Source organism: Chlorocebus sabaeus, chromosome 27, assembly GCF_047675955.1.
Source record: "Chlorocebus sabaeus isolate Y175 chromosome 27, mChlSab1.0.hap1, whole genome shotgun sequence".
Taxonomy (NCBI): domain Eukaryota; kingdom Metazoa; phylum Chordata; class Mammalia; order Primates; family Cercopithecidae; genus Chlorocebus; species Chlorocebus sabaeus.
Window position 1 is genome coordinate 44,774,492 of NC_132930.1, and position 23,497 is coordinate 44,797,988.

General features: G+C 44.5%; 1 protein-coding gene across 5 annotated transcripts in view; it reads right to left on the reverse strand.

Moving 5' to 3' along the window:
- AFAP1 (actin filament associated protein 1) overlaps nt 1-23,497 on the reverse strand; it is a 187,692-nt gene that overhangs the window by 111,859 nt on the left and 52,336 nt on the right. For 3 of the 5 annotated variants that reach the window (XM_008018005.3, XM_008018009.3, XM_073012530.1), the window contains exons 2-3: nt 5,289-5,417; nt 1,820-1,917 (exon numbers count right to left, since the gene is read on the reverse strand). In XM_008018005.3, the coding sequence (XP_008016196.2) occupies nt 1,820-1,917; nt 5,289-5,415 (225 nt within the window). In that variant the 5' untranslated portion in view covers nt 5,416-5,417. Of the gene's footprint in view, nt 1-1,819; nt 1,918-5,288; nt 5,418-5,540; nt 5,563-15,849; nt 15,956-23,497 lie in introns of those variants that run through there. The other 2 variants (XM_073012532.1, XM_073012531.1) reach the window with 2 other exon arrangements.

Consider the following 23,497-nt stretch of genomic DNA (forward strand, 5'->3'; position numbering starts at 1 on the left):
TGGCTAACACGGTGAAAACCCGTCTCTACTAAAAATATAAAAAATTAGCCAGGGGAGGTGGCGGGCGCCTGTAATCCCAGCTACTTGGGAGGCTGAGGCAGCAGAATGGCGTGAACCCGGGAGGTGGAGCTTGCAGTGAGCCGAGATGTGCCACTGCACTCCAGCTTGGGCGACAGAGCAAAACTCTTGTCTCTAAATAAATAAATAAATAAACAAAGAAATCCTAAGCACTTGAGATATATTTGCTCTTTCCATCTCCTGGACAATCCTGAGGCACAGAGGTTACATTAATCTCCCCAAATCATACGAGAAGTCTGAGGCAGCGTGGGAGTGGGAAGCAGGCGGCCTTGCTCCTGAACTGCCCCTGCGGCCTGTGGCCTCCCTGGACTCCGCTTCGGTGGACAGGCTCAACGCTCAGAGTCTTTCCTGTCTGAAGCACGCTTGCATCGGATTCGCGGCCACACCTCTGAACTAGTATTGCTGAGAAAAGCATGAATTTGAAACAAATGTTGCAAACTCTGCCCTCTCTACTTATTTTATGATGTTAAGTAAACCACACACCTTCACTGAGCCTCAAGGCCGGGCGCGGTGGCTCACGCCTGTAATCCCAGCACTTTGGGAGGCAGAGGTGGGCGGATCACAAGGTCAGGAGATCGAGACCATCCTGGCGAACATGGTGAAACCCCGTCTCTACTAAAAATACAAAAAATTAGCTGGGCGTGGTGGCGGGCGCCTGTAGTCCCAGCTACTCGGGAGGCTGAGGCAGGAGAATGGCGTAAACCCGGGAGGCGGAGCTTGCAGTGAGCTGAGATCCGGCCCCTGCACTCCAGCCTGAGTGACAGAGCGAGACTCCGTCTCAAAAAAAAAAAAAAAAAAAAAAATTGGGTATACATATGCTTCCCCTGGTAAGAAGTGCTAGGGGTTCTTCGAGGCCGAGTTGTGGGAGTTAATGAGTTGTAATTTACGGTGGTGTGTGGCAGGCACTCCGTAAGTGCTCGTTTCCCTCTGTACCCACTGCAGTGAGAATCCCTGAGTCCCTCCAAGACTCCTGAGCACTGCGCCAGCCCCAGGCAGAGCGGAGGTGAACAGAAACAGCCCTGCCTTCCCACCGTTCCTATCCTGGCAGAGAGATCATCAGATGATTCACACTGAAAGCAAACACAGGATGACAATTGCTACTGATTTTGCCCTAACTTTGAATGACACTCTGAATTCCCTGAGTAAACAAGTTAGAAAACGGCCAAATGTAGAAAAAGTTGAATGATACATAAAAGTTTGCGTTTGTGGGCGTCGCCAGACTTTTTGAAAACACAAATTTTGAATTTGAATGCATAAAACTAAAGTATACATTCCTGAAATATGTACATATTTTTCTCTCTTGGAAAAAATATGGATAGTTAACCCCAGAAGTCTAACAATGACTATTAAAGTTTCAGAATAAGGTATTCAACTTCAGAATTAACTCAGAAGAGGGTCAAGTCCACAAGGTCTACAGATACTTTGATCTGTTAAATCCCTCATTTTTGTTTTTCTTAATCTGACATAAGATGTCTATGGATTTGTAGCTCCTGCTATACACAATTTATGGTGGTGTGAGGCAGTGCAAAGAAATGCTAGCTTCCTAAGGGGAGGCTACACTTAGTCTACCAACTAGCTATCACTAACAGCTTCTCAGCCCTAGAAACAGACTCAAAGGAGTGCCTCAAGCAAAATAAGAGCTCCATTCTTCCACACTGGGCTTCCATCACAGGCCCCTGGAGCCCATAAGTACCCCCAGGCCTCCAGCACAGACCGCTGAGATGGTGGGGCCTTGACTCACCAGCCAGGGCTGAGGGATCTCCGGCAGGGGCATCTGAGGAGGGGCCGGCAGGCTGCTAGCGGTCTCCTGCTTCTGAGCATGGTCTTTCACATCGAAACCTGTAAGAATTAACCAGAACCACAAAATGGGATGAGAATAGGGATGAGAATGGTATCACTAGCATCTATCAGTTCCTGAACCCTGTGTTGAACACTTTGCAAATATTTATTTTTTCTAATCCTTTACAACAGTCTTGCAGGGTTAGGTATCATTCTTCTCCATTTTACAGGTAAAGAACTGACAGCTTAAACAAAGTGAAAGAAAAGAAAACGAAAAGAAAAGAAAAGAGAGGAGAGGAGAGGAGGGGAACAGGGGAAAGGGGGAAGGGGAAATGGAAGGGGGGAAGGGGGAAGGGGGAAGGGGAAAGGGAAGGGGGGAGGGGGGAAGGGGAAGGGGAAAGGGAAGAGGGGAAGGGGGGAAGGGGGAAGGGGAAAGGGAAGGGGGGAAGGGGGAAGGGGAAAGGGAAAAGGAAAGGGGGAAGGGGGAAAGGGGAGAAGGGGGAAAGGGGGGAAGGGGGAAGGGGAAAGGGAAGGGGGGAGCGGGGAAGGGGGAAGGGGGGAAGGGGGAAGGGGAAGGGGGAAGGGGGAAGGGGAAGGGGAAGGGGAAAGGGAAGGGGGAAGGGGGAAGGGGAAGGGGAAAGGGAAGGGGAAGGGGAAAGGGAAGGGGAAGGGGAAAGGGAAGGGGAAGGGGAAGGGGAAAGGGAAGGGGAAGGGGAAAGGGAAGGGGAAGGGGAAAAGGGAAAGGGAAGGGGAAGGGAAGCTAAGAAACGAATGAAAGCACTCATAGATGGAAATGGGGGACATGTCCCTCAGCGCCGTGCTGCGTCTCAAAGGGAAAGCTGCTCCCTCTCAGCTTCTGCTCAGGGCAGGCAGGACTCACCCATGTAGTAACAGAATAGACACTTTCCTGGGAATCAATAAATTTTTATTAAGTATCTTCTTAAAGTCAGATACTGTAACAGCCATACTTTATGGAAGACATGACTGATACAAGCTCACACCTCTTGGGCACTCATATTCAAGTTAGAAAGACAAATACATACACAATGAACTACTAGGAAAGGTGATGAACACGACACCAGTGCAGGTAAGAAGAAGGGAGAAGCAAGTTTTAATCTGGGCACAGTACTCTTTATACGCCTAACACTCACTTGGAAAGGCCTGTAAAAATACTGACTTAACAACGACCACTTATAATGGGTTCAGTACTACACTAGAGGCCAGGAATTGAAACACGGAAAGACCCAGTGTCTGAGCCCCAGGAGCTGCAATGGAGAAAAGAACTTTGGTAGAGAACTGCAAACAAACAAGCAAACAAAAGCAAGAAAGGAAAAGGATAAATGACACATGCATACACAAAATCAATAGATCAGTTTAAAGCAAATTAAAGAGCTGAAGAAAGAATTCATGAATTGAAAGATATCAGGAGATTCATCCAGAAGGAAGCGTGAAGAGACCAGTGCCGGAGCTCACTTGGCAGGGGAAGAGAGGACAGGAAATCAGGGGAAAGCAAATGGTCATCAATAGCTGACATATGTACTATGCATCAGGCACTGTTTTGAAATATTTGATACCATCTCATTCAATCCGCACAACATCCCATAAGGTCAATACCATTAGCACTTTTTCTACAAGGAGGAAACTAAAGTAAAAAAAAGCGTAAGTAACCTGTGAAAGGTTGCATGTTTGGTAACAGGTAGGGACAGAATCAAAAAGCCAGTTTAACTTTGGAGTTCATACTCATAACCACCTATGACAAAGGACCTTGCAGGATGGCCGAAGGAGTCTGACTGTGACCAGAGGCAAAGGCTGACAGATGAAAGAGTCTGAGCAGGGAAGTAACAAAATTACTTCAGAAGTGAACATTTCAGGCCAGGCGCAGTGGCTCATGCCTATAATCCCAGCACTTTTGGAGGCCAAGGCGGGCAGACTGCTTGAGCCCAGGAGTTCAAGACCAGCGTGGACAACATGGCAAACACTCAGCTAAAAAAATAACCTAGCTGGGTGTTGTGGTGTGCACACATGTAGTCCCAGCTACTAGGGAGGCTGCAGTGGGAGGATCACCTGAGCCTGGGAGGTCAATGCTGCAGTGAGCAGTGATCACACCACTGCACTCCAGCCTGCGTGACAGTGAGACCCTGTCTCAAAGAAAAAAAAGAAGTTAATATTTCATATTGCCTCAGAATAGGGTCCCTATCCTGCTTTCTCATCTGAGTAACAGGCCCCATCGCCCACCCAGGTTTCCCCAAGCCACCTACGTTCAAACTTCTACCAAATCCTTCAGCCCATCTTCCAGACTGGCCAGGCGAGCTTTCCAGAATGCAAATCTAATCATGTCATACATGGCTTCATATACTAAGAGAATTCATATAAAAGTATAAATGAATGGTACACTGTAAATGGTGACGTGTATGGCCTGTGAATCACATCTCAATAAAGAGGCTGAAAAGAAAAATCCTCCATCTCATCCAGCAGATTATCCCCTCAGAGTCCTCAAGATTCTCACATCACATCATCCAGGAACTGCCCCTCGGACCCTCCGACACCCCAGTCTCTCACTCAACTGCTGTGGACTCACTTCTCAGGCGCTCTCATGAGGCTCTGGGCTCTCCACAGCAGTACTTAGCAGGATTTCTTATTGCCTGTTTTTTTTGTCCTACTCACTGTGCATGAAAGAGTTAACACAGCAGGCCCAAGGCTGCTCTCTCGAGGGGCCTGCTTGCAAGGCTGGCCCTGGCTGGCCTCTGGGAACGTGGATTTCTGAAGTGCTCCCACCATTCCCTGATGGACAAGGGTGGTTCACTGTGCCTGTACTGTTTATGTAAACAGCACGGTTGTGCTGAAACCCCGCCTGTCCTGGAATTCTGGCGTGTGCTAGGCAGAGGGTGCCTAGAGGACCAGACCCAAGTACACACCCTGGGCACTGAGTCTCTGACAAGCCTGAACAAAAACGTCACTCAGAGCTTGCTGCGTTTTTATTGCTGAAGAGAGAGTGTGCTCTGTGTGACCCTCGTGGGAGGGACGGAACACACAGAAGCTGTGGCCTATAGGTTCCTGCACGTTCCACCTGTGTCTTCTCCCTTCCGATCTGCCCGTCGGGCTGTGCATCCTCACTACGGCTGCAGTGCATCCTGCACGTGAGAAAGAACAACCCGTCCGGTGAGTCCTTCCAGGTAATCTCCAAACGCTGGGGTTGCCCTGGGGACTCCCAACACACGATTCCATTAGCTCCTTCAAAGCTTTATCTTTCTACACCTCGAGGCCAACAAAGAACTTGGCACAAGTGTAAACCCTCAATGAAAACTTGATGAAGAAATAAGTTTGTAAGTTAAAGAACAAATAAATATATTTTAGAAAGATGGTAAAATTAAAGACGGTTTAGAAGCCAAGACACTGTAAGAAGAAAAAGCAGGCGTCAGAATGAGACTCACCTTTGGATGACTGTATCCTCAGCAGAATGTTGGTTATCACTGCCTTTTTCTCCCTGACAGTCGAGGTTAGATATTCATGGTCCAGGAGTTCAAGAAAGAGACGAAGTTCAACTATTAACTCTTCCATTGCTGACAACAAAAGAGAAGAAGGGTATTATTAGACCCAGTGATTTGCAAATATCTAAGTACGAATGTTGAGTCCTACTCGAAGCATTTCATGTTTGGCTTGATCACTGGATATAGTATTCTGACCTGAAAAACAAGTTTGCTGAAAGCAGGTCCACTAAAAGATTCAAGCATCTTCTTCTTAACAAATGCACTACGCCTTCCCTTCTGCTTTAAGGCAGCAAAATTCAACTGGGAGAAGCTCCAAAGCCAGGCTGCCAACAGATGGTGTCACAACCCAAAGGCCTGACATCATCATTTGGTGTCAATTCCATGATATTAAATTTCAATGTCAAGAAGGAGAAGGGAGTTTAAAATGCCAAAGAGTTTTCTAATAACCAGTAGGGCATGGCTTCAGAAAGTCAACACCCAGCTCTCTGCTTTTGTAAAGCTGGCTCCAGCCCAGGACAACTGTGAGCATGTTTATGCTGTTAGTATAAAGGACGCCAGATGCCAAGGCCAGGCCGGTGTAAATACAAATTCAGGTGCTGACTTCCCACCATGACTTTTCCTTCTAGGATGATGGTCGACTTGATTTTTCCTCTGATACCCGCAAGACTGGAATACTGGCTTAGGTCAGCAGTTTGTAGATGATGATCTTAGCCTCTGGGGATGTAAACTCCTCCTTTCAGGGAGCCCACAAAGCCCAAGGCACAAGGCCCAAGGTGCAAGGCCCAAACTATTTTCAGAATGCTAAGATATTATTCACCTTTTTCTGCATTAATGGTGTAAATGCCAGGGTAAAACTGCTAGCATCTTAGCACGAATCAAGGCAGTGACACCAAACTATCCTAGTGGTCATGATATCCTTCACCATAACAGTTTTGTTCTGGTAAAAAAAAAACTACTTGGGCTGGGTGCAGTGGCTCACGTCTGTAATCCCAGCACTTTGGGAGACCCAGGCAGGTGGATCACCTGAGGTCAGGAGTTCGAGACCACCCTGGCCAACATGGTGAAACACCCCATCTCTACTAAAAATACAAAATATTAGCCGGGCGTGGTGGCATGTGCCTATAATCCCAGCTACTCAGGAGGCTGGGGCACAAGAATCACTTGAACTCAGGTGGCAGAGGTTGTAGTAAGCTGAGATCGCGCCACTGCACTCCAGCTTGGAAGACAGAGTGAGACTCCTTCCAAAAAAAAAAAAAACTCCTTCGTCTTTGACGAAGCAATAAAAAATCATCGCTCTTCTTAAATCTCAACCTTTGAAGACACACCTTTTTTTTTTTTTTTGAGACGGAGTCTTTCTCTGTCGCCCAGGCTGGAGTGCAGTGGCGCAATCTTAGCTTACTGCAAGGTCTGCCTCCTGGGTTCATGCCACTCTCCTGCCTCAGCCTCCCAAGTAGCTGGGACTACAGACGCCCGCCACCACGCCCGGCTAATATTTTGTATTTTTAGTAGAGATGGGGTGTTTTACCATGTTAGCCAGGATGGTCTTGATCTCCTGACCTCGTGATCCGCCCGCCTCGGCCTCCCAAAGTGCTGGGATTACAAGCATGAGCCACCGCACCGGCCAAGACACACCTTTTTAACGTCCCACTGAATGACATGGGAAGCACACATGAAGCCCTCCTGCATACGGAGTCCCACGGCCGTCCAGAGAAAAATCACTCTGTGAGTGTTTGAGTTCCAAGCTACCCGAAGCCACCTGTTGTACTCAGTACTATCTTTACTGCAAACTGCAGTGACTGAGACCTGAGTACCTGGCAGACATGTTCTCAAGAATGAACACATGAGCTCATCACTTCAAGGTAAACAACTGACAGCACTTGTGGCCAAGAATAGAAGTTGAGTGTCCAAGCAAAAAAAAGAATTTTTGAAACTTTGTATCCACCCCATAGGCGCTTACTGCCTCCTCATACTTGAGGTTTTTCTAATGAGATCAGCAGTGACATGAAGGAGTGTGATTTATATTGCATGATGTCATATGCTGACATTTATTTGGAAGATCTGCACAACTCAGTGAACCATGATGTTACGAAATCATATATGGGTAAAAGATCCACCTAAAGTGCAAAATAAACTAAAATATTCTAATGTAACAGAGGATGGCACAGCTTCAGATGCCACATCACAAGTAACCGTTAGGAAACTGCCATTTGTCAAGTTTTGGTGTAATATCAAAGAAGAGCATCTACAATTTTCTAAAAAGGCTACTGAAAAATTTCCCAACTGCCTATCTGTGGGAGGTCAGATTTTCTTCTTTTTTCCTTTTTTTTTTTTTTTTTTTGAGACAGAGTCTCGCTCTGTCACCCAGGCTAGAGTGCAGTGGTGTGATCTTGGCTCACTGCGAGCTCCGCCTCCCGGGTTTACGCCATTCTCCTGCCTCAGCCTCCTGAGCAGCTGGGACTACAGGCACCCGCCACCACGCCCGGCTAATTTTTTTTTTCTTTTTTTTTTTTTTTTTGTATTTTTAGCCAGGATGGCCTCGATCTCCTGACCTCGTGATGTGCCCGCCTCAGCCTCCTAAAGTGCTGGGAATACAGGCGTGAGCCACCGCGCCCAGCCCAGATTTTCTTCATGTACTTCCACTGTAATATCTCACAGTCTGAGTGAAGAAGTAAATATGAGAATCGGCTATCTTCTAAGCCAGATACTAAAGATACTTGCAAAAGTCTAAAACAATGCTACTCTTCTAATTATCGTGTTTTGGTAAATGCAGTTACTTTTCATAAATATATATTATTTATGTTAATATAATAGGTTTATTGATATTTTTAATGAATAAATATCTTAAAATTTGCCAATTTTAATTCTAGTATGGTAAGTACCTACAGATATAATCATATAAATAAAGGTCTTTAAGGTCTTCAAAATATATTTTGGGACCAAAAAGTTTGAGATCTGCTGATGTAGGCAATGACTTTAAGCTCCTCATTCATGTATTCATCACTTAGCTATTGTCAGTCATACAGGTTATGCATCTCAACCGACAAAAGCATAATGAAAATGATTCATGCAAAAAACCTAAGCAAAAAAGTTTGAGAGCAGCCAAATCCACATTCTGTAAGTCTGTAACATCCTTCAGGATTAAATATCCATACTGAGGCTGCCGTCTACCGCCAAAACTCTCATCATTTTAGGTAAGGGGGAGAGAAATGATAAATGAGCTTAAAGTAGGTGGATGTGGCACCAGCAGTTCACTCTTCCCAGCTGGGCAATTTTCCCTTCTCTGAAATGAAGAAGTTGGACTGAGTACGCCTTTCATTAAGGTCTTTTTCATTAACCAAACAATTTCTTGATTCTAAGCAATCTCATCTATACTTTAAAAATGAACCAGGCATGTTGGCTCACACCTGTAATCCCAGCACTTTGAGAGGCTGAGGCGGGAGGATCACTTGAGCCCAGGAGTTCGAGGCTGCAATGAGCCAAGACTGAGTCAATGCACTACAGCCTGGATGATACAGACCCTGACTCTCAAAAAAAATGGGGGCGGGGGGCTGGGACGAGGGGCTGATAGCATTATTCAAAATAGTCAAAAGGTAGAAAATGAATAACAAATGAATGGATAAATGAAATGTGGTATATACATACAGTGAAATACGATTTATCCACTAAAAGGAATAAAATTCAGATACATGCTGCAACACGAACAAACCTTGAAAATATTATGTTAAAATAGACAAAAAGAGGCAAATATTACGAGTCTGCTTACATGAAGTACTTAGAGTAGTCAAATTCATAGAGACAGAAAGTAGAACAGTGATTACCAGGGGCTAGTGGTGGGGAGAAGGTAGGGTTATTTAATCGGGTTCAGGGTTAACAGTTTGGGATGATGAAAATGTTCTGGAAATGGATGGTGAATATACCTAATGACACTACATTTTAGACTCAAAAAGGGTTCAAAAGGTAAAATGTAGGCTATGCATATTTAATTTAAAAAGGAAAGAGATTTCGCTTGGGTTCCACCTAACAGCATGGAAATATGTGAAAAGAACCTAGGGATGCATCGATCCTAACCGCCACCTAAAACCTGAGCTCCCCCTACAGTGCGACCATGAGGCAAACCCTCCAGAGATCCTAACGCGCCACCTAAAACCTGAGCTCCCCCTACAGTGCGACCATGAGGCCTCTGCGCAAAACCCTCCAGAGCCTGGGGGTTTGTCATGGCCCCGGCCAAGGTACCTGCCCATCCTCTCCTATGAGAACAGCAGCCTCAACCACAAGGGGGACTCTCAGCAAGCACTGCTATACTGCAAGGCCCTGCACACCGCCGCCCACTACTAGGTTATGGTTCATTGGACCGACCAATTCCAAGCTGGTCAGTCACATCTTCCATTCCTCTATCTTTTGCCTCAAGACTAAGAAATAGGATTTGGTTGGGGTGGTCTCTTGAACTGAAAATGTAGAAAGGCAGCAACCAGGGCAACTGCAAGTACACAGGTGCAAAGGACAGAAGCCAGCACCAGAGGACAAACAAACAGAGGTGACACCCTCAGAAGCTGGCACACTCAGAGGCAGGCAGCCCCGCGAAAGAGAAAGTATCTCAGACACCGACCATGCTCCTGAGGCTTTCCCGGGCCTGTTGTTAGCTACTCGGAAAACTGGACTGCACTTGAATTCCAAGAAATATTTGTACCTTCTAATAAATTTTCATTTCACTGTGTTGTTGTTAAGCTAATCTGTGTGGTTTTCTGTTCACCTGAAACTGTAACCAAAAGATTCTCCAAACACAGCTCCAGCGCCTCAGAAAGCGAAACGCTCCCACAGCAGAGTTGTAATGGTTAGAAAAGCTCCTCCTTTTTGGGATCTTCACAGACTAAATAAACCATATTTTCTACTTGACAGTCTTTTTCCAAATACTTAATGCTCATCCCTCTTTCTTCCAGCCTTCTCTAATTAAACACCCCAGTTGGCTGCCCCTCACTGAAGTCTTCCTTAAATTACCAAAATCCATTCCTCTTTGAGCAGCTGCACTGATTACTGGATACTTAGTGACCTTAAGGTTTATTTGGGTTTTTGTGGGGTTTTTTTTTTTCCCCCTCAAGGCAGCTAGTCAACTGGTTAAAGGCAGGTGTCATCCTATGTTTATCTCCAAACACCTGACAGCAGCCTAGCAGTACACTATACACTGAAAGCATGCAAAGGTTTCCGAATCAGTGACTTCTAGAGGAGGAGAATGACCATTTTCTGACAACCGATCCTGTGAAAGGCATTGTGCTGCCATCTACATATGATACCTCATTTGATTCTCACAAGAACACGGCGAAGACACACTGCACCCCCATCTACAGCAGAGGAATAAGAACTCCAGTGTCAGCTTTTAGCTCGCTTTTCTTTAAGTGAATCCTCACACAGCAATTACAAGTGCCAGGCACTGTTCTAAGCCCGTTACACATACGAACTCACGTGCTCTTCACAACATTGCTAGAAGGCAGGTACTGTTATTAATCCCATGTTGCAGGTGAGGAAGCAGACACAGAAAGGTTGCCTACGGTCACCAAGCCTCTCCAGGTGATAATATAGCTAGAACATCAATAACACAGTAAAAGAATCTGAACTCAAACCTGAGTCCAAAAGTCCTGCTTTGACCATTTCATAATAATAATTCCACAGATTGTGTTCAGAGATAACCCTAGTCTGGTGAGCTGTTATACCCATTTTGTATTTAAAAAGAGCAATAGTGTGACCAAATAAAATTTAGTTCTCAAAAAAATTAGGAAAATGAACAAGTAATATCAACATAGGCTACAGAGTAACCTTAGAGAGTAGCACAATTCTTTGTTGAGCTGCCTGGCTCCCCCACATCGCCAGTTCCCAGGACGCAGGTGCAGCTCCTGGTGCATCTCTGTATCCGTGCCGGTGCCTGACAATGTTCAACATAAACCAAGAGCTCAGAAGACATACATGGAAGCAGTGAGCACAAACACGCATGGCTGGTGGGCATGGCGTACCAAAAGCTCACTCCGGCGCCAAAGCAAGAAGGGAAGAAGTTCTTGCAACCAATTCTCCATTTTAAACTGTTAATACAAACGTGTGTTTCCCCTTAAGATCTAAGGGTAATAACCAACACACGCTCTGGAGATTTTCCTATAAATAAAGGTCTGGTGAAATATGTGTGCCTGAGCAGGGGGTGGCATCGTAGTACTCCGGTCTGTGGACACGCAGCAGGTGTGGGACACCCACGTCTCCTCTCCACCCTCCAGAGCTATTGCTGTTGCTTACCAGCTCTGCTCTCTGGAAGATCCAGGAGTCCAGGCATTCGGATCCAGTTTCCGTGGATGTACTCCGAGAGTGGCCTTCCCCTTATGACACCCCAGACTTCTCTTCACCATCCACCTTCCACTGCCCGACACAGGCTCTAACCTTCCATCAAGAGGAGGAGCTGCTTCTCCAAGATCAAGTACAACACGTGCCCTTGTTTTCCTCCAGGGCCTCCAGCCAAATCTCCCTTTACAATACAGGCTCTCCTATTTTCCCCTAGAAAGTACTGTGGCCTCTGAAGCTCCTTACCGATGTTTAACAGAAAGCTCTGGCTACCGTTAAGTACTGACCGTGTACCAGGCAACAGGCTAAGTGCTTTACAGATGTCTTGACTCATCTTCATAGTAACTTTTCAAGATAGACAGTTTTCACCATTTTACAAGTGGAAAAATTGGTACTAAGAAAGGTTACATTTTTGCCTAGGGTCACACAGTTAAAAATAAGAGCTAGAATGGAAATCAGCACCAGCTGTCATTACTTTTTATACCATAACACTGACTCTCTCCATTTTACTCTCAGTGGAAGAAGCTCCTAATGCCTCTTAGGTTACATCCCTCATAGGTTACATTCAAATAACCTATCTCCCACCACACAGGACAGGCGAGCTACACACACTACATCCCTCAAGGTCATTACTCAAATGGTGTTTGACATGATTATTTTACTAAGAGTTCTTACATTAAAAAATGAAATCTCTGAATTGGAAGAACAGCTGTAGATCGTTCACCCAACTTCCTCAATGTACTGAGGAGAAACTGAGGCTCAGGGAACTGGAAAGACTGAAGCAAGGGCCCAGCCCACTCAACTCTCCCATCTACACAGCCCAGAGACTGGCCACAGGGTTCTGCACACAGGACAATAAGCAGTCACATTCCCATATCCAAAATAACTGTCTGCATTTTATCTCAGCTGAGCGTCACAATCTTATCATCGCTGAGATATTACAGACGGTAGGAATCAAATGAAGAGAGGTGATGTGGCTGGCCCAAAGCAGCAAGCTAACAAGAGCCATATCTACACTTAAACCACCTCCTCTGTTCCACACCCCAGCCCTGACACCTGCTGTCCTGTTCTGGACAGAATGGGGAGGTCACCAACACAGACTGGCACCATGGACACAGGAATAAATCACTGAATTCCAGAAAATAAATGTTTTTCCGCAAACACCCACACCAAACAAAAGATCTCACCACAGAATGTAGCATTCCCAAAGCAACGGCAAAATTACCTGGAGGCATTTCTGGATATATTTTACGCATTTGAAAAGCAAAACTCTCTTCCTCCTAGCAAAAGCCCTCTTTGGACTAATTAATCATCTCTGCTTGCTTGCTTTTTTTCCTTTTGTGAGACAGGGTCCTCTCTGTTGCCCAGCCTGGAGTACAGTGATGTGATCACATATCACACTCTCCCTCCCAAACAGCTGGGACTGCAGGCACGCACCACCACGCCCAGCTAACTTTTTAAATTTTTTGTAGAGACAGGGTCTCACTATTTGCCAGACTGGTCTTGAACTCCTGGGCTACATTGATCCGCCTACCTCGGCCTCCCAAAGTGCTGGGATTCCAGGCGTGCGCCGCGCCGCGCAGCCTTTCTGCTTTCTCTCACTCAAGCAGTGTACCCCACAACCCTAAATAAGCAAGGGAAACAAGAAGTAGAACTAGACATCCCAGGAGACAAAGAATCCAACAAAGCAAACATACTTCCTGCTTAACCAATCCCTTCACGATTTACAGCAAATCTCTGGCTCAGGCTGGGCAGTGAGTTCATTGAGTTCAACAAAATCAAAGAAATGGCTTATGGTTTGTGGGAACCAAAACTACTTTAAAGGAATTTTCTTTATTTACCTTCATGACTCAATCATGGATTTGAAAACTAGGAGGGACCCTGGAGCCCAAATGCCTTTTTTTTTTTTTTTTTTGGGCGGGGGGATGGAGTTCCACTCTGTCTCCCAGGCTGGAGTGCAGTGGCGCAATCTCGGCTCACCGCAACCTCCGCCTCCCGGGTTCAATCGATTCTCCTGTCTCAGCCTCCTGAGTAGCTGAGATTACAGGCACCTGCCACCACACCCAGCTAATTTTTGTATTTTTAGTAGAGATGGGGTTTCTCCACATTGGTCAGGCTGGTCTGGAACTCCTGACCTGATGATCTGCCCACCTAGGCCTCCCCAAAGTGCTGGGATTCCAGGTGTGAGCCACCACGCCTGGCCCCAAATGCCTTTATTTCACAAGTGCGGTAACTGAGGCCCAGAGAAGAAAGGCGGCCTGAAGTCACAAAGCATTGGTAAAGGGGTAAGAGTCGGGAATGGGGTGACCAGACTGCCAGTCAAAGGGTTCCTTGCTGTTCACGGAACTGTCTTCCTCACATAGGAACTGCAAGAGTGAGGAGCCTAAAGCACCCTCTGTCTCTGCTCTCCTACAAACCCGAGAAAGAAATGTCTGCTGTTACTGGCTCTGAGAAAACACTCTTAACCACCCGTCACTTCCTGCTGCATCTGAGAAACGCAGGGAAAGTGGCCACGGGCGACAGGCTCTGCAGAGGCTGCCACATCCATATTCCCCGCAGTCTCCACACTGCGCTGATGTGCGAACACATACTGCTGTTTGCATCCTGAATTACACTCAAGGGCCTTGCTACAACCAAGACAGCTGCCGGTGGCCTTTTTATTTCCTTTCTATTTTTATCTGTGATCCTTCCCATATGGTTCTTCCCTTCAAATTCCTAATGCACGACAGAAACTCCCAGGACCTAGACCTAGGCAACTCCCCATTATCTAATCTAAACTGGAGGGTGGGAACAGTATCTGCATTTTCCCAATTTTCCTGCGCCCTCTGTACGTCCCCGCTCCCCTGTCTAGTCTACACCACTCATCCCCCAGCACTTCAACCCGCTGGCCCTCATGGGGTGACCCTCTGACAGTGCCCTCCACTTAAGTCAAGGCCACCTCTCCTGCCAGGCACCCCCACATGGCATCACCTCCCTGACCTCCCCTCACCCCTCTGAATTCTGCCAATGCCAATGAGCACAGCTCACATCCCATCTCTTGGTGAAGCCATCCCTGATCATTCTGTCCCTGCCAACGCCACTCATGTGGCCCTCATCCTCCGCGGCTCCTTAGAAACCCGGACTCTGGGCCAGGCACGGTGGCTCGCACCTGTAATCCCGACACTTTGGAAGGCCGAGGTGGGCAGATCACCTGAGGTCAGGAGTTCGAGACCAGCCTGGCTAAGACGGCAAAACTCCATCTCTACTAAAAATACAAAAATTAGCCAGTCGTGGTGGCACACACCTGTAGTCCCAGCTACTCGGGAGGCCGAGGCAGGAGAATCACTTTAATCCGGGTGGTGGACTGCAGTGAGCCAAGATCACGCCACTGCACTTCAGCCTGGGTGACAGAGTGAGACTCCATCTCAAAAAAAAAAAAAGAAAACGTAAAAGAAGCCTGGACTCTGTCACCACATAAACCTGGATCCACATCCCAGCTGATTCTTCCTAGTTGTGTGACCTTGGGTAAGTAGCCCCCACCAAATTATCTTATCCTTAAAGCGAGCTGGATATTATATATCTCAGTATCATCAGGAGGACTAAATGAGCTAACACGCATGCATAGCCAAGCATTTCATCAGTGGTAACTACAAACGTCATTATTAGCACATGTTCATCTTGTTAGAACTTCACTTTAAGACACGGGATCCACGAATGCAGTCAATAAACACGACCCCATACCTCTTGTCCTCTAAAACTATGAAACTATGAAGTCCTCAAGTAAGTCCCACACCCTCCACAAGAAAAGTCATGACAGACTCTTCTGTGCAGCTCGATGCAGATACGCTTGAAACTACGTTAAATAGATAATTTCATAAGAAATTTTGTAAGAAAAAAATAATTTACCAGAATTACCCTCACAAAAAAAAACAAAAAAACAAAAAAAAAACACCAGACCCAGGTAGTTTTACAAGAGGATTCTACCAAACCTTAAACACCAAGGCTACTGCATAAATTGTTTCAGAGGATAAAATACATAGAAAATAACCACATTCTTTCTTTTTTTTTGAAGCAAATATAAATGTGATATCTAAACTGAATAGAGATAGCACAAAAAAGAAAACCAAAGACCACTTTTCTTATATCAGTGCAAATATCCTAAATAAAATATTAGCAAACAGAAGCCAACACATTAATACCATGTCCTTACCAAATGAGATTCACTCTAGAAATGCAGGCCAGGCGTGGTGGCTCATGCCTGTCATCTCACCACTTTCCGAGGCCGAGGCAGGCGGATCACGAGGTCAGGAGATCAAGACCATCCTGGCCAACATGGCAAAACCCCATCTCTACTAAAAATACAAAAATTAGCTGGGCATGGTGGCGCGTGCTTGTAATCCCAACTACTCAGGAGTCTGAGGCAGGAGAATCTCTTGAACTTGGGAGGCGGAGGCTGCAATGAGCCGAGATAGAGCCACTGTATTCCAGCCTGGTGACACAGCGAAACTCCATCTCAAAAAGAAATGCAAAGCTGATTCAATACTAGAAAATCTACTAACAGGCCAGGCGCAGTGACTCACACCTGTAATCCCAGCACTCTGGGAGACCTAGTCAGGCAGATTGCTTGAGCCAGGGAGATTGAGACCAGCCTGGACAACACAGTAAAACTCCATCTCTACAAAAAATACAAAAATTAGCCAGATGTGACGGCCCACACCTGTAGCCTCAGCTACTTAGGAGGCTGAGGTGGGAGGATCACCTGAGCCCAGGGAGGTTGAGGTACAGTGAGCCATGATCACATCACTGCACTACAGCCTGGACAACAGAGTGAGACCCTATCTCAAAAAAAAAAAAAAAAGAAGAAGAAGAAGGAGAAAAGACAGAAAGAAAATCTCCTGATATATTCACCATATTAATACATCTAATGAGAAAATAATGCAACTGTTCCACAGGTCATGAAAAAGCCTTCAACAAAATTTAATAATCATTCCTGATATGTTTAAGTCAATACACTTGGAATTGATAGGCACTTAACTTGATAAAATACATGTACTAAGATTAAAACACCCACACACACAAAAACCAGCATCTTATTTAATGAGGAAACACTTCAAGAATTCCCAGTAGGGTCAGAATCAAATCAAAGAGGCCCATTTCCTCCACTACTTTTAACACTGTAGGAGAAGTGTTAGTCAAAACAGTAAGAAAAGAGAAAACAATTAGAAACTTAAAAAAAAATTATTTCTATTGGCAGCTGATGTGAAAGTAAACTTGGCAAAGCAAGACATATGAAAACTATAGCTTTCTGCATGCTTATTTTATATCAAACAATAAATAGCTAGAAGACATCGTGGAAGACTAGCACCCATTTACAAAACAATAAAAAAGTAAACTACTTTAAATAATTTAGCAAGAAATGTGCAAAACTTACACAGGGAAAACTGAAAACTTGATTGAAAGATGAAGAAGTAAATGTGAACAAATGCAAAGATGTCCCCTTGCCTTTAGACAGGACAACTTAACATCAAAAAGATGTCAATTCTCCCCAAGTTAACAAATATATTTAGGACAAAAGCAATAATATACTGAAATCGTTGGGATGTCCCCTCCAAATCTCATGTTGAGATGTAACCCCCCGTGTTGGGGGTGGGGCCTGGTGGGAGGTACTGGGTCATGGGGGCGGATCCCTCATGGCTTGGTGCTGTCCCTGCAATCGTTAGTGGGTTCCACTCAGGAGATCTGGTTGTTTAAGTGTGGGGCACCTCCCCCACTCCCTCTCTAGCTCCGGCTCTGTCATGTGAGACGCCTGCTCCCCCTTCACCTTCCACCACGATTGGAAGCTTCCTGAGGCCTTCCCAAAAGCCGAGCAAATGTTGGCACCATACTTGCAAAGCCTGCAGAACTATGAGTCAATTAAACTTCTTTTCTTTAGAAATTACCCAAGTTCAGGTATTTCTTTATAGGAATGCACGACAGGCCTAACCCATATGCCAACAAATTTTGTTTTGTTTTGTTTCTGAACTAAACAAATTGATTCTAGATTTCATATGGAAAAAATAAGAATGCAGAGATGTCTAAGAACAATGAAGACAGAATAGCCAGCGCTGACAACTATTTAAAAATAATATAAAGTCTCATCATTAAAACAATTTGATACTAACACATTTACATTCCCGGTCAGATCCCACAGAACAGAATAAAAAGTCCAGTAATAGACCCAAATACACACAGAAATATAAGAAAAATGGTTGTCTTAATAACTGGAGTTGGGACAACTGGTAACTATTTGGGAAAAAGAAAAGATGAAACTCAATACTTACCTTACATATACCAGAACAACTCTAAAGATATTTGAGAATCGAAACAGAAAAAAATGAAACAACTCAAGTTCTGGAAGAAACAGATGAATCCTTTTATAACCTGGGTGTGGAAAAAGATTTTCTAATTCTGACTCAAAATCAGATGTAAAAAGAAAAGTCAGATCAATGTGCCTACATAAAGTATGAGCTCCTGGAGAATGACAAACATGGATTACGGACTCCTATCCCCCACCCCGACTAGCACCGAACTCATACACACGGTGCATTCCCTAAACTTCTTGGCCCACCACACCTCTGTGCTTTACGCTGACTCCTTTCAGAGGAGAAGCTGGGTCAATGGTTAGACCTTTCTTTGACAAAGGCAGGACGCTGGAGAACTGTTAGATTTCAGGCTCCAGTTAAGAAACAGTTCCCAAACCATGACCAACCTGCTTTTCAGAAAAATCACCCTGGTTTGCTACATTCTTTTCAGTGACTTCTCCGGATCCTGTATCAAAATCTTAATTCACCTAGACTCTGCTTATTTTCTAGATTGTCTCTTTCCACTCTGCTTATAAATAAGTGTCACACTTCAGCCCTTCTCAATCCCTCAGTTTCCCACAAATATCACACCTGCTTCTGCCCCAGGTCTCTGCATGTGCCACTGCTCTCTGCCTGGTCTGCTTAACCCTGTGTGTCCCTGCCTTGTCCCTCACACACATCACTACCACACCTTCCTTCAACTGGCTGTCTCACGGAGGTGCTACTCTTTAAGACTCAGCTGCGTCACCCCCACCTCAGGCCGACCATCACATTTCTTCCACTATGCTGTAATCATGGGCCAATCTGTCTATCTCCTCCACTAGCCAGTAGACAGCTGGAAGGCAGGAACCACTGTGTGACTTCTCTCTCTGCCCAGAATGTCAAGCACGACGCCTTATGTGGAAACAAGAACACGACACTCAGTATATGTTTGGTGAATTGATTCACTTTTATGTTTCCAGTTCTCCGTAACAGACAACATTCCTGAGATCTGCTTTCAAGAGAAAACTGCAGAGAAAGATGCCATGGATTGTCCTCTCATACTTAGTAACTACGTCTTTTGCGACGGTCTCAGAACATACAAAAATTAGTGATGAAAGACTAATTCTGACGAGTTCCTTTTCTCGAGCAAGTTGATCACCACCTGTTCAGGGCCCTCTCTGTATGAGAATACTCGGTGATCCTAAGGGAATCAGAACTTGTGTGGCACTGAAGCAAAGGAGCTGTGCTCGAGCATGGTCCTTGCATATTTTCCCTTATAGGGTTACAGCTCAGACTCTCCATGCAGACTCTTCCAATTATTTCCACAGGCCTCCACAGATCATCCAAATGGGCTGCTTGAAGGTAGATCTAAGAAATCTCAGAAAAAGCAGCACAGCCTTAGGCACTGTCTGGTTGGAAAGCTTCCCTCTGCTGGACTGCATCTAAAATTCTTTTTGATGACCATTATTTGAACGACTGGATGACTCTAAACACAAGTCATTAAACTTCTTTGATTCCGAGTTCCTTAATGTATAATGTGGGGATAATAACAGTTATGTGCCTACCAAGGCTGCAATGAAGATCCAAGGACTGCTGTAAATAAAAACCTCTGACTTTGGGGACACTCAATTTAAGTAGTTTAATTTGCATCTAAAAAGGGAAAGCAAATCAAATCTATTTATAGCTCTCCAGTGTCTGAACAGAACCTATGACAATCACTGACACTGAGTCAGTTTCAGCACTGACTCTGAAAGCTGGATCTTTGAAAGATTTCTCAATATCCCGAAGGAAAGTCTGTGTTTATAAAAGGGATATGTGCATGTGTGTATATTCCGGGTCCCGAGAACGCTCCCTTCTGAATTATAAGGAGCCAGCAAAGAGTCTTCAAAGGAGCTGGTGTGAACTCCACAGAACACATTACTTCGGGAAATCAGCATGACCCTTAACAGTCAGATTAATTAACGGATGGACATACAAGCCCTGATGGAAAATATCCTTCTATTGTTCCGTAGAAGGCAAAAATCAGGACCTAGATCTGGGTATGCTTTTGCTCATCATAATAATTATACAGAACCTGATAATGGGTTACGGAAGCCAGACATCCTGATGCCTAGGCTGGGAGAAGGTTATTGACATAAACCAAGCTGGTTGCTAACAAAAGCTTTAAATACGCTATTGAAAGCACAGTGTTTCCATTCCATTTAGACAAGGTCAATTTAGTTCAGTAACAAGTTATTAAACACTATGTTCACGACGCTGAACTCAAAATTTAAAGACAAGCGAGATGCTATCCCTGACATCCAGGGACTCACAACCTAGAACAGCAGACACATACCTGGACTCACAGAACCCTTATTCTAGGAAAGGAAGAATCACAAAAGGTTTCTAGAAAAAATGGCATTGATGGAGCTCTACTTTTGAAAAGATCCTTCCAGAGGCAGCTTTAAAGATGCCAACTGGTGGAGTGGGAGACTGGAGTAGGAAGGGGCACACCAGTCAAGAGAAGGCAAAGAATGATAGGAACAGGAGAACGGAAAGAGGAAATGCAAATTTACATTCTATTTATTGTCAGATATTTCGAACATTCACTAAAAACAAGAACAATGAAGTCACTGCAAAATATTTGGGTATCTAAGTGTGGGGTATCCAATAATAAGCAAAGCAAACGTGATCCCAAGTTAGAGACAAACAGTATGCGAATAAATAAAAACAGGCAGAAATGATGATGGGTGTTATAGGAAAATGCATCTAACCAACAATGTTATGTCAAATTTTTAAATTCCTTGATTTTCTACTCTTACAAATCAATTAAGCTTAAATAAATCAAAGTTGGAACAAAGCCACCAAAATACTGTTAAAAAGTATTCAAATGTAAAACCAATTGAACCAAAAATAGGATAATGATGTAATCATTTGGAATGAGCATTTATGAGGCTTTAAATCATTTTATATTACTATTTTAAGGATCAGTGCTGCCAGCACTGCAAACTTACTCAGAATATTCACGTATGCATATACTCTTACTGGGCAACACATGGTTTCAGTATTTTCTTAGACACAAAGGAGGAATCTGTCTTTTTTCTGGCTCAGTACTATTATGCTATTATAGTTTTTTAAATTGTCATACTATTTGTTTTTATTTCATAAAGAATAATTTTTTTTTTTTTTTTTTTTTGGGGATGGAGTCTCGCTCCATTGCCCAGGCTAGAGTGCAATGGCACAATCTCGGTTCACTGTAACCTCTGTCTCACAGGTTCAAACGATACTCCTGCCTCAGCCTCCCGAGTAGCTGGGATTACAGGCACGTGCCACCATGCCCGGCTAAGTTTCGTATTTTTGGTAGTGACAGGGTCACCATGTTGGCCAGGCTGGTCTCTCAGTCCTGGCCTCAAGTGATCTGCCCACCTCGGCCTCCCAAAGTGCTGGGATTACAGGCATGAGCCACCGCGCCCAGCCCCGTAAAGAACAATTATTAATTTCAGGAATGCTTTGACACAAAAACTTGGATTTTCCAGAATGAAATTGTGACATTTTAGAAAAACAAATTATTTAATATACAGAAAGGACTGACATTATGATTCACCTAAATGCACCAAAACACAAAGTCTCTTACCTGCTATTCCTTCCCCAGCAACTCTCCTCCCTCCTTCTGTTATAAAGACGTTTCCACCTGCTCTGAATGTGTGGCTCGGAGGCTACTCACCAATAAATCCTGAACTCCTCCTCTTACAAGGATCAGTAACGAGAGAGGGGACATGGTTACACAGGTACAGACATTAACATGACCATAAGGAAATATTATGAAGAGCTTTATGCCCACAAATTCAACAACATAGATGAAATGGGCAAATTCCTTAAAAGATGCAAACTTTCAGAAACAGAAAAGAAGAAACAGACTATCTGAATAGCTCTATATTAAAGAAAACTCCAGCCCCAGACAGCTTCACTAGTGAATTCTAGCAAATATTTCAGGAGAGGTAATACCAATTTTCTACAAACTCTTGCAGAAAATTAAAGCGAAGGGCCAGCAAATAACTCAGAAAAAAGACATTACAAGGAACCAAAACAGACCAACACACCTCATGAACACAGACAGAAAAATCGTTAATTTTTTTTTTTTTTTTTTTTTTTTTTTAAGACAGAGTCTCAGTCTGTTGCTCAGGCTAGAGTGCAGTGGCATGATGGCTCACTGCAACCTCCGCCTCCCAAGTTCAAGAGATTCTCCAGACTCAGCCTCCCAAGTAGCTGGGATTACAGGTGCCCATCACCACACTCATCTAATGTTTGTATTTTTTAGTAGAGATGGGTTTCGCCATGTTGTCCAGACTGGTCTCGAACTCCTGACCTCAGGTGATCTGCCCGCCTCAGCCTTCCAACTCCCAACGTGCTGGGATTACAGGCATGAGCCACTGTGCCTGCCATTAACAAAATCTTTAGCAAATTAAATTAAATAATATCCAAAAAGGATAACACATTAAGACCAAGTGGAGTTTACCCTTGGAATTCAAGGTTGGTTTAATACTGGAAAATCATTAAGTATAATTCACCATATTAACAGATATGAAAATGAGGAATATGGGGGAATGTCTTCTAGTAAATATAATAAAAGGCATCTGTCTGTAAAATCCCAGCACTTTGGGAGGCCGAAAGGGGCGGATCACGAGGTCAGGAGATCGAGACCACCCTGGCTAACATGGTGAAACCCCCATCTCTACTAAAATTACAAAAAATTAGCCAGGCACGGTGGCACGTGCCTGTGGTCCCAGCTACTTGGGAGAGGAGGCTGAGGCAGGAGAATTGCTTGAACCCAGGAGGCGGAGGTTGCAGTGAGCCGAGATCACGCCACTGTACTCCAGCCTGGGCAACAGAGTGAAACTCCACCTCAAAAAAAAATAATAATAAAAATAAGGCATATGTATAAAAACTAAAGTTTTTCATATTATTTCACAATTACAACTCAAACTGTATTCTTTAAATATGTCAAGTTTATTGTACATCAATTGTACCTTAATGAAGTGTTTCTTTTTTAAAAAAAGAACAACTGAAAAATGAAAGAAAAGGAAAAAAACAACCTAGTACCACTTCCAGTAGTATTAAAATATGTGAAATATATTAGGATAAATTTAACAAAGTATGTAAAAGATCTATAAACTGACAACTATGAGATGTTGTTAAGAAAACACCAGTCTATGTCTGGTGGGAGGACCATAAATAAAAAGAAAGATACTATATTCAGGGCCGGGCGTGGTGGCTCACGCCTGTAATCCCAGCACTTTGGGAGGCCAAGGCAGGTGGATCACGAGGTCAGGAGATTGAGACCATCCTGGCTAACACGATGAAACCCCATCTCTACTAAAAATACAAAAAATTAGCCAGGCTTGGTGGCGGGCACCTGTAGTCCCAGCTTCTCGGGAGGCTGAGGCAGAAGAATGGTGTGAACCCGGGAGGCGGAGCTTGCAGTGAGCCGAGATCGTGCCACTGCACTCCAGCCTGGGCGACAGAGCGAGACTCCGTCTCAAAAAAAAAAAAAAAGAA